Below are 11,210 nucleotides of genomic sequence, written 5' to 3'. Positions count from 1 at the left end.
GGGCTGTGTTGTGTGGCCCCCAGTCATACGATCGCCATTAACCAATGGATAACTGCGATCACATATAAGTGAGGGGGCATGAAAAGTTGTAAAATACCACAAAAAAATTGGTATGGATGAAATTTTACTGACTCACAGAATTAATTTTACATTTACATTAATTTTTCCTCTAGGAAAAAATGGAATAAAAATGTCATATGTTCCCAAAAGTTGAATAAAGACTAGAGACTCTAAAGACTAGAGTTCATCCTGCAAAAAGCAAGCCCTCATAAAGCTCTGTTGCTAGAAAAATAAAAATGCTATGGCTCTTGGAATGCGACCACATAAAAAAAAGTGTTTTAGTGTGCAAAAATAGCAAACGTAAAAAACTGTATAAACTTGGTATTGCTGGAATTGTTATCATTTCTATTTTTCCCAATCACCCCCCCCCCCCAAAAAAAAAAAATTAAAGTTATACATTATATTTACCCACAAAACGATGTCATTAAAAAATACAACTTGTCAACATCAAAAGTTTACTATTGCAATGACATAGATTTACCTGTGATTGTTCCCATCGAGAGAAACCAAGTAATCTTGTAGTTATAATACCTTTAAATGGCTAAAAGTTATCACATCTACAAGATCACTTTGTTTCTCTTGCTGGGAACAATCACATTTTGCTCTACTAACACAGTACTAAACTTTTTTCATTATACATTTACCCAAGACGGATGTTCTACATAACTTACAATCCATTGTTACAACTAACTACGACAATTACTGGCATGACTTCGGGTTGGAACAAAGTGATAGTAAACAGTGACAGATACCTTGGTCATAGTTTAATAATTATTGACATTGCATGGGCAGAGAGAGGGAGCAGTGTGGTGATTGGGTGAAAGGACATGAGCAGCAGATATAAATACTAGTGTGAAGAGAGATGTCCAGTTTATTGGACATTGAAGAAGACATCAGAATCATGAGTGGCTGTCCGTTTATGGGGTCGAGGTATCGGTAAGTAGTTTTACTCTAAAGAATTCTTCTTCTCAGGCAGTAGAATATCTGACAACACTGTAAATAATTCTAAACTGTAATCTCTTTAAGCTACACTTTCAGCGAACTATCGCTGGAAGACAAAAATGGAGACAGCTCACAAGAAGGAATGAATAAGGCCAGCAGAGGAGGACTCATATATGGGGACTATCTACAAGTATGTGAGGCAATTTTTTAATGCTACCTATGGTATACAAGGGTAAGCCCAAAATAATTGTTTGTTCGATTTTTTTAAAGCTTCACAAAGTTTTGAATGCGCAAGAACTACAGAGTGAAAAGAAGGGAAATAAAATTCATGATGAACACCTTTTCATAGTCACTCATCAAGGTATGTGCAGAATAATGTTGTAGTCTTAGAAATCTTGCAACTGTGTATGGAAGAAGACTACTTCCGTCTAACATTTATGACATATCTAAATAAAACAAATGTGCAGGAATCAGTATAGCGCCCCTACGTATACGAAATCCAAATAAAATGAGAAATGAATGTAATGGACTTACCCCGGTACTCAGTGGAATCACATGGAGGTGACTCACACTGGTACCTCCAAGTCCAGGAAAGCCTGTAAGAATGGACGATCTTTATCCCAATCCTGAAAGGAGAGCTGCTCAGGTCTTTGTGTCCCCCTGGAAGCGGGGGACGCAATGGTGTGGAATCCAAAGGAAAAAAGAAAAAAATGATCCAAGCGCTTCTCGGGATAAAAAGGTGGATCCACTCGATGGATATTCAGTTATGAAATTTATTGCAACACGTTTCAGCCCTTATAGGACCTTTATCAAGCATGCTTGATAAAGGTCCTATAAGGGCTGAAATGCTTTGCAATAAATTTCATAACTGAATATCCATCAAGTGGATCCACCTTTTTATCCCGAGAAGCGCTTGGATCATTTATGACATATCAATAGACAGTACCATGAATCTCTGATACTAACAGGTGAATGTTCGACAGACCTCTAGAACCCACACCTATCAGGAATTTTTTGCATATCTCATGGATTTGCTATAAATGTTTAGGATGTAATACAATACCATTATTCATCTATTGATGTATTGATTTACTGTTGATATCAATAAGATGTAAGGTAGAAAGACCACCATAACTATTGGTCACAAATAATGCACTCTCTATGCCTCTATTAAGCATATTAAATATAAAAAAGCATACAGGCTTTTTCTTGCACCACACTTTGACCCCTTTGCGTGACCTTTGGTGAATGATTTTTGTTTCATTAGATTTGTGACATTCTCAGCACCATCATAAAATCCTAAAATTTGAGTTTGATAAATTGAGTGACTGTCAGGACAGGTCAAAGTTCCTATGTTAACTTAGAATTCACAGAAGAGGCAGTAAAGTCTATCTATTACAGCTAAGCCCTTTCACAGAGAAGACTTGTCTAAAATGATATACCTTTATTAAATTAAATATTAAAATTAATACATATAGGGCACAATTACTGACATAGACAATAAAGCATGAGGTGTATCATCGCCAATCGGGTCATGGATACCTCATCATGCTGAGAGAGTGAGACAGAATATTTAATTTAATAAAGGTATATCATTTTAGACAAGTCTTCTCTGTGAAAGGGAAAGTTCCTATGTTAAGTCTAGTGGCGCTGTTCTGCCTCAGCCAACAGCGCCGCTAGGAAAAGTCAAGCGTTGGTAAGCGACGTTCATATCAAGTGCTACCAGTTTGACTGTTACCATGTTCCCAAAACGTGGAAGACCAAGCCGTGGATGGCAAACAGTTCAAGGGGTACACTCAGATGGAAGTTGGTACACTGAAAATGTAGTTTATCATGAAGTCCTTGCCAATTAAAATAATTAGTTCTTAAAACATTTACAACCATTTTTCTAAACATTTTATGTTCGCGTAGCAAACATCGGGTCAATCTAGTTAGTGAAACAATCACACGGTAATGCATGCTTTATATTACGGGCAGTGGGCAATATTTTTTCATATCATCACATACTATGTAATTAACCCCTTAATGACATGGCCTATTTTGGCGTTGAGGACCAAGCGATTTTTGGTATTTTTCCATCTCCATTTTTCAAAAGCCATAACTTTTTTATTTTTCCGTCGACGCGGCCTTATAAGGGCTTGTTTTTTGCGTGGCGAGCTGTAGTTTTTATCGGTGCCACTTTTGGGTACATAGGCTATATCGTAAAACTTTTATTATTTTTTTTATGATAACAGGGAGAGAAAATGCATCAATTCTGCCATATATATATATATATTTTTTTTTTTTTACAGCGTTAATCATGCAGCATAAATGACACACTAAATGTTTTCTGCGGGTCGGTACGGTTACAACGATACCAAAATTGTTATATTTTTTTTAGGTTTTTACACTTTTTTGCAATAAAAACCCTTTTTCTTGGAAATCTTTTTTTTTCTCTATAGCTGCATTCAAAGTCTTGTAACTTTTTTATTTTTCTATGTACGGAGCTCTATAAGGGCTTACTTTTTGCAAGACAAGCTGTAGTTTTTGTTGGTTCTATTTTGGGGAATGTACAACTTTTTTATCACTTTTATTGCATTTTTTGGGAGGCAAAATGCTAAAACTTAGCATTTTGCCTCTGTTTTTTAGCGTTTTTTGTTACGCTTTTTGCCGTACAAAATAAAAAGCGTGTTCAGATTTTTGTACACATCGTTATGGACGCGTCAATACCCAATATGTGGGGGTTTAATTTTTTTTTACCTTTTTTTATGCTAATATTAGAAAAAGCACAAAAAAGGGGTTTTTTAACATTTTTTTTTTTACATTTTTCTTTTCTTTTTTTTACACAATTTGAGTCCCTCTGAGGGACTTGCAGCACTGTGCCTATGATCGCTGTGATAAGGCATGGCAGAGCTACTGCCCTGCCATGCCGTATCGCTTATACAGCGATCATAGGCATAGCAATACAGGACGCCAGTGTCTGGCATCCTGTTGCCATGGTGACAGGCCGGGCTCTCGCGATGACATCGCAAGTGCCAGCCGGAGACATAGAGGGAGTGCGGTCCCTCTGTGAACTCTTTCCCTGCCGCGATCTACTTAGATCGCGGCAGGGAAGGGGTTAACAGCGGGGGACGCATCTCCGATGCCCCCCTGCTGTTGCAGCGGGACGCTGGCTGTGACTGACAGCCGGCTCCTGCTGCGGGATAGCGCTGGATCATATGTGATCTTGCGCTATCCCCAGGACGTACCGGTACGTCCTGGGCCGGGAAGGGGTTAAAGTAACCCTCTGGTTGTAATATATAGTAATATAGTATTTCATGTATTAATTTAGTTGCCCACCTTTGAACCCACTTAAGCTCTGATATGTCCTTCTTGAGTAGCAGTAACCAAAACTGTATATAATATTCCATGTGTGGTCTAACCAGTGACTTGAAAAGTCACTGGTTAGAACAATGTGCCCCTATTCCTCTTTTGATGCACCCCATGATCCTATTTGTCTTGGCAGCAGCTGCCTGAGTTTCGGGCCACTTTCTGTCCTGAGACCAGAGGGCGGGGTATATAACCTGTTGTCATTCTTCTCTGCCAATGTCCCTCTGATCTGCTGCTTTGGGATCCTATTTTCAGCCATCCAAGTTGGAAGCTGCAATTGCGATCATCCGTTTGCCAGGCCCGCTGTCAGTGTGGACAGCACTGAAAGAAGATAGCGCTGTCAACATTACAGTGGCCTAGGTTGGTACTCTACTTAGATCGCGGCAGGGAAGGGGTTAACAGCGGGGGGCGCATCTCCGATGCCCCCCGCTGTTGCAGCGGGACGCTGGCTGTGACTGACAGCCGGCTCCTGCTGCGGGATAGCGCTGGATCATATGTGATCTCGCACTATCCCCGGGACGTACCGGTACGTCCTGGGCCGGGAAGGGGTTAAAGTAACCCTCTGGTTGTAATATATAGTAATATAGTATTTCATTTATTAATTTAGTTGCCCACCTTTGAACCCACTTAAGCTCTGATATGTCCTTCTTGAGTTGCAGTAACCAAAACTGTATATAATATTCCATGTGTGGTCTAACCAGTGACTTGAAAAGTCACTGGTTAGAACAATGTGCCCCTATTCCTCTTTTGATGCACCCCATGATCCTATTTGTCTTGGCAGCAGCTGCCTGAGTTTCGGGCCACTTTCTGTCCTGAGACCAGAGAGCGGGGTATATAACCTGTTGTCATTCTTCTCTGCCAATGTCCCTCTGATCTGCTGCTTTAGGATCCTATTTTCAGCCATTCAAGTTGGAGGCCGCAATTGTGTTCATCCGTTTGCCAGACCCGCTGTCAGTGCGGACAGCGCTGTCAACATTACAGTGGCCTAGATTGGTACTGCAGTCACAACTCCCATTGCATTCAACAAGAGATATGCCTGAAGGACCACCTCAGGCCACTGCAATATGGACAACACTATTGGCTTCCAGCACTGTCAGTACTGCTACCCATGGACAGCTGATTAGTGGGGATCCTGAGTGGCAGACCGCTGCTGATCAACTACTGGTGACCCATCCTGAGGATCAGGACAACCCATCTAAAACATGCTCCTTGTAAATGTGCAGCACAGGTAGCCTTGGTAATTAGAGCCAGTTGGATGCCTTGGGGAGCAGACAATAGCAACTTATTACTGCTTCTGTCATCTTATTTTCAGTCTACACATTACTTAATTAGAGATGTCTGCTGAGTATAGCACACAGAACTGTTAAACCGCCATGTGTACAATATTACTACCTATAATATATGAAAACTTTTTTTTTTTTTTACCGTAGCATATGAACTTTGGTTTAAGCAAATACTCTGGGAATTGGATTCTATCAGAGAAGTTTTTCAAAATGGACATGTAAGTTAACAGCTTAAATAAGACAAAAAGTTCTGAATATCTTTACTGACTTTATATAATTCTGTTCCACTTGATTCATTTGTAGAGCCTAATAATGGGTAAATACACTGTTGATTTTCAGTAGATTTGATGGCATACCTACAGCAATGTATCCATCATCAAAGTTTCAACTAACATTTGCTTAAAGGGGTTTTCCGGGTACAAAATAGAAATTCTGAAAATGGTGAAATCTAGGGGGCATATTTAAATAGTGGCAACAAATATCTTTTATTTGCCGGTCAGGACCCTCTTCTTCATCCTGCTGCTGTGTTTACATTCACCACTTTTGTAGTAAGCACAGCAGCAGACTGTAAACTACAACTTCCAGCATGCATAGAGCTTGTTTACTGGCCAGCGCTGTAGCTCTGCCCACAGCTCACAGGTCCTACAACTTACTGGCCCCAACCTCCTTCTCACAGTGCCAGAGAAATCCTGCTGAAGTAGACAGACCGGATGATCCGGCACATGAGCAATACAGCACAGTGCTTCCACTCCTGTACTCCCATCATGCACTGCTCACAGGAAGTTGGAGCTTATGGACAGGGGAGAAAGTGGAGACATTTTTTAGGCTGAGGGCCATGTGAAATAGAAAATGAAGAAAGTAGCTAGACCAGGTGGAGTGAAATTATTACAAAACGATTTATTGTGATATTGTACATTAGATTTTAAAATGTTAGTCTGTGCCTGGAATACCCACTTTACGTCAACACCTACAATCATCAGCGGATTCATACTGTGAACCGCCAAAAATCATATTGCAATTATTAGCATATTATGCTTTGCAATTGTTACACCAAAGTGACCCAATGCCAATATCACTGGAACATTCATTCTCTGGGAATCACTTTGGGTCATGGCATACAATTAAGAATTTCAATACTTTTACTACTATTATGGATGATATGATGGCTAAGTGTTTAGTCACTATTAGGGCTCCTACCCACTTGCGCTTTTTTAAAGCTGTGTTTTTTTTTTACGTGAATGTCAATGGGACTTTCTAATGTTAAAAACACATCACAAGTTTGTGCTTTGCGATTTTTGTGCGTTGTGATTTTAACATTAGAAAGTCCCATTGACATTCGCATTAAAAAAATGCAGTGTTAAAAAAACAGAAGTGGGTACGATTGCTTAGTGTGTAGCTTTGGGATCCTATGCTTAAATATGACTATAGCAACGATTGTACAGAGCTTCATTTATTAATTTTCTACGGGTTTCCTTACACAATAACAATATACTGATAAGTAGGTCCAAATGTCTTCCTAGAAAATTGGCCCTAGTATGTGGCTGAATGTGTTAAGGCCCATTTAGACAGGACGAATGTCGGGCAAATGATGCCCGACACTCGTTCCCGCATACAGTCGCTCCCGTGCTATTTCACAGGAGCTAGTACGGTGGCTCGCTCATAGAGCGACCAGAAGGGGGCAAGGAGGCTGCAGGAGATTTCATTCCTCGCTCTCTCCCCCACACCTCTCCATTGACTTAACATAGCGGCCGTTCAGTACTGAACGGCTGCTATTTACACTGAGCGATCAGCTGATCGTCCATCGTTTATGCAGCATAAATGATGGACGATGAGCTGAATGATGATCGTTCTGTGTAATTAACAGCCATTCAGTACTGAACGACCACTATGTTAAGTCAATGGAGAGGGGTGGGGAAGCGCGAGGAGTGAAATCTCCCACAGCCACCCTACTGTGAGCCAGTGATACTAGATCCTATGCAGCAGCATGAGAGCAAGTATGTGGACGAGTGGGGGGCATCTTTTGCCCGACATTCATCCCGTCTAAATGGGCCTTTAGACTGCTGAAATGCTGAAGGAAAAAAAAGTGAATACATTTTCTTCCCACAGTGCTGGATAACACTGACACTATTTATGTAAAAATAAACCTTCTATGAGATTTTACTACTTCAGATCTAAATCTTTTTTCCACAGGTAAGAGATGAAAGAAATATGCTGAAGGTTGTGACTCGCATTCATCGCATTTCCATGATACTTAAACTACTGGTTGAACAATTCTCAGTTTTAGAAACAATGACCCCTATGGATTTCTTTGATTTCAGGTAGTAACTTAGTGTATTATAGTAAGTAAAATGATTCAAGACAGCCCTAAAGTGATGAATTTAAAGTGGGATACACCAATTACGTTACTAAAATTCTTAACTATCCAGCAAATTTATAATCCAAGTAGAAGCCCTGTCAGAAAGAAGGGAACAGTTATGCACACTGGCATATGCACTCATTGTAAAAAAAAAAATCAAGCACCAAGATGGAGTTGCTGGAATCAAATAAAGCTTTCTAAGTGTGATTGTAATGTTGATAAAAGTGATTACAATATCAGAGCAAAAGGATCATTTAATGCAGAAAACGGAACACTTGAAAGGAAGCTCTAGTACCCTGCTGTACCACCTCTAGCTTGGTTACAAGATGTGATAAAGGTGGGCATGGATGCTCTAGTACCCTGCTGGGCTGCCTCTAGCTTGGATGTAAGATGTGATACTGGTGGGCATGGAGGCTCTAGTACCCTGTTGTACCTCCTCTAGCTTGGATGTAAGATGTGATACTGGTGGGCATGGAGGCTCTAGTACCCTGTTGTACCTCCTCTAGCTGGGATGTAAGATGTGATACTGGTGGGCATGGAGGCTCTAGTACCCTGTTGCACCGCCTCTAGCTTGGATGTAAGATGTGATACAGGTGGGCATGGAGGCTCTAGTACCCTGTCGTACCGCCTCTAGCTTGGATACAAGATGTGATACAGGTGGGCATGGATGCTCTAGTACCCTGCTGGGCTGCCTCTAGCTTGGATGCAAGATGAAATACAGGCAGACATGAAGTCATACAGGTTCTGTATGGTATCCTGCAGTATATCGGTCCACATTTGCTGTAACTGAGTAATAAGGTTGTGCGAACTCATAGTCATAGCTGTAAAAGTTGGCATCCAAGATGGTCCCATACGTTCTATTAGAAATAAATCTAGCAATCACGCAGGCCACGAGAGTGTGGCAATGTCATGGAGCATTATCCTATTGGAAAATGCCTCCTGGAAGTCCTGCCATGAGAGGAACACATGCGGCTGCAGGATGTCCTGAACATATCACTGAGCTGCCTTTGTCCCTCATATCACTACTAGGGGTGACTGACTGTTGTATGCGATGGCCCCCCAGACCATCATACCAGCAGTGAAGGTAGTGTGCTACTCCACAACAAAGGCAGGGGTGAGCACCTCACCCCTTAGTGCCCAGACACGAACACAGCCAACATCAGTGCCCAAATTAAACCTGCATTCGCCGCTGAAAGACAACCCTGTTCCACTCCGTAGCAGTCCAGTTTTGACATTCCCAACAGCACTGCAAACAGAGGCGATGCTGGGTGGGTGTCAAAGGCAGTACACGTAATGGAGGCTGTGAGACCAAATATCCTTCAGACAAGACCTTGGAAATGGTTCCGACAAACATAGGGGCTTGTGAGAATAGTATCACCTGTCTCTGAATGGCGGAAAATAAAACAGTTGGAGCTGCTTGTGCTTGTCAGAGAATCAAACAATCCTCGCAAATGGTGGTCTGTCGAGGCGGTCCTGAGCCTGGTCGCCCTGTGTGCGTGCCCTCACACATCCACTGGTCCTACACAAGTAGCTTTGAGAGCCTTTTTATAAGCCAAGGGTGGAACTACTTTTAGGGCCTCAGATGACAAGATTATCCATCTAATCACACCACAACTGTAATCATTTACATATCTGCCTGAGATGTAACTGCATGCAGCATTTTGCTGCAAAATGACAACTCCTTTAGTGCTTAATCTTGTTTTGACAAATAATTTTTAAAGACCTGGGGTCCTCACATAGTAGCCAGAGAAGTCAGACACTACAAAAAGTATCTTTCTCGTGTATTACACAAATGGTCCTGTAATGCAGCAAGAAAGAAGAATGCACCTATAGGCCACTTTCTTTAGCAAAAACCTGGCCATGGGGCGTCTAGCATCATCAGGAGACCATTGTTGCTGTAAACAGTGTTTGTGCAAACCAGACTACCCTAGATGGGTTGTTCAGTTATAAATTACTGATGGCTTATCTTCAGGATAAACTCTCAATAGTAGATTGGCTAATCTGCCTTCCTGAATCTTGCCAAGCAGCTGGATGGTGGGCTGATGCATTTGTGGCCTGGGCTGATTTCTACAGGAAGTAGACAGCTCCGTTCTCACTGCACTGAGCAGGCATGGTATTACAGGCAAAATTCCCACTGAAGTGAATGAGAACTTTGCCTGTAATATCAAGCTGGGCCACTACTGTGAGAACAAAGCTATGCGCTTCCCGTAGAAATCAGCTCAGTGCTGGAGCACAATGGTCTGGTGAACAGCTGATTAGTGAATAGCCTGGGTGCTAGACACTAGCCAATCTAATTTTGATGGCCAATTGTGAAAATAGAGCATCAATAATTCGCAACTGGAAAACTGCTTTAATTCCAGATACAAAGTGTATTTTATACCCGTAGCAAATCTACAGTAATGGTTAAATTTCTAATATGGAAATTGTATTATGTATATTTGCTTCTGTTTCCAAAGAGAATACTTGTCACCTGCTTCGGGCTTTCAGAGCTTGCAGTTTCGGGTCCTGGAAAATAAAATCGGTGTCCCAGAAAGTCTGAGGGTTCCCTATAACAGACGCCATTACCGTGATAATTTCAAGGGAAAGGAAAATGAAATACTTCTTAATTCTGAGGAGGAACCTACCCTTCTGGGCCTTGTTGAGGTAAGCTAATAAATGCAAGATACCGCATCCATAATGGAAAAAGCATTGTTATAGGTTGAAATCAAATTAAAAAAAGAAATGAACTTTTCTGACATGTTTATCAGTTTTAATGAATGACTATATGTTTTTACTTAAGGCATGGCTGGAGCGCACACCGGGCTTAGAGGAAGCTGGCTTTAATTTTTGGGGAAAGCTACAAATCAATATATTTCAAGGATTAGAGGAGGAGCTCCAAAAGGCTAAGGTAAAAGTTTTGAACAGCCAATATTTGTAATCTCTAATTCCAGTTACTCTGTAAATCATTGCTAGAACTTTTCAAAGAACAAACATTCCAATATTTATATGTGAATTCTAACCAGATAATCTGTTTTCTGGTTAAATGAGAACTGAGTTACAGGTTGGGAGAGTGGTTATTAGGGCTTGTACTTACAGCATACAATTGCATGGTAACCATAAAGTACAATGAAATATGTTAGGATCACAATTCCACATGGAATTCCGCAAGGAAGATCATGTGCTTAATTAGAGAAATTCCTATCTGGGTTTTATGTTGCAGATGCAGGACGATATCCGCCATC

General features: G+C 41.1%; 1 protein-coding gene across 1 annotated transcript in view; it reads left to right on the top strand.

The window, feature by feature from the left end:
- Nucleotides 1-951: 951 nt before the first annotated feature.
- TDO2 (tryptophan 2,3-dioxygenase) overlaps nt 952-11,210 on the top strand; it is a 14,701-nt gene continuing 4,442 nt past the window's right edge. The window contains exons 1-7 of the mRNA XM_066573600.1: nt 952-996; nt 1,087-1,192; nt 1,273-1,363; nt 5,781-5,851; nt 7,824-7,951; nt 10,446-10,632; nt 10,769-10,876. Of these exons, the coding sequence (XP_066429697.1) occupies nt 962-996; nt 1,087-1,192; nt 1,273-1,363; nt 5,781-5,851; nt 7,824-7,951; nt 10,446-10,632; nt 10,769-10,876 (726 nt within the window). The 5' untranslated portion in view covers nt 952-961. The remainder of the gene's footprint in view (nt 997-1,086; nt 1,193-1,272; nt 1,364-5,780; nt 5,852-7,823; nt 7,952-10,445; nt 10,633-10,768; nt 10,877-11,210) is intronic.

The sequence above is a fragment of the Eleutherodactylus coqui genome, chromosome 7 (genome assembly GCF_035609145.1).
Source record: "Eleutherodactylus coqui strain aEleCoq1 chromosome 7, aEleCoq1.hap1, whole genome shotgun sequence".
NCBI classification, from domain to species: Eukaryota; Metazoa; Chordata; class Amphibia; order Anura; family Eleutherodactylidae; genus Eleutherodactylus; species Eleutherodactylus coqui.
Note: the sequence above shows the minus strand (reverse complement) of the source record. Positions and strands in the feature narration are given on the sequence as shown.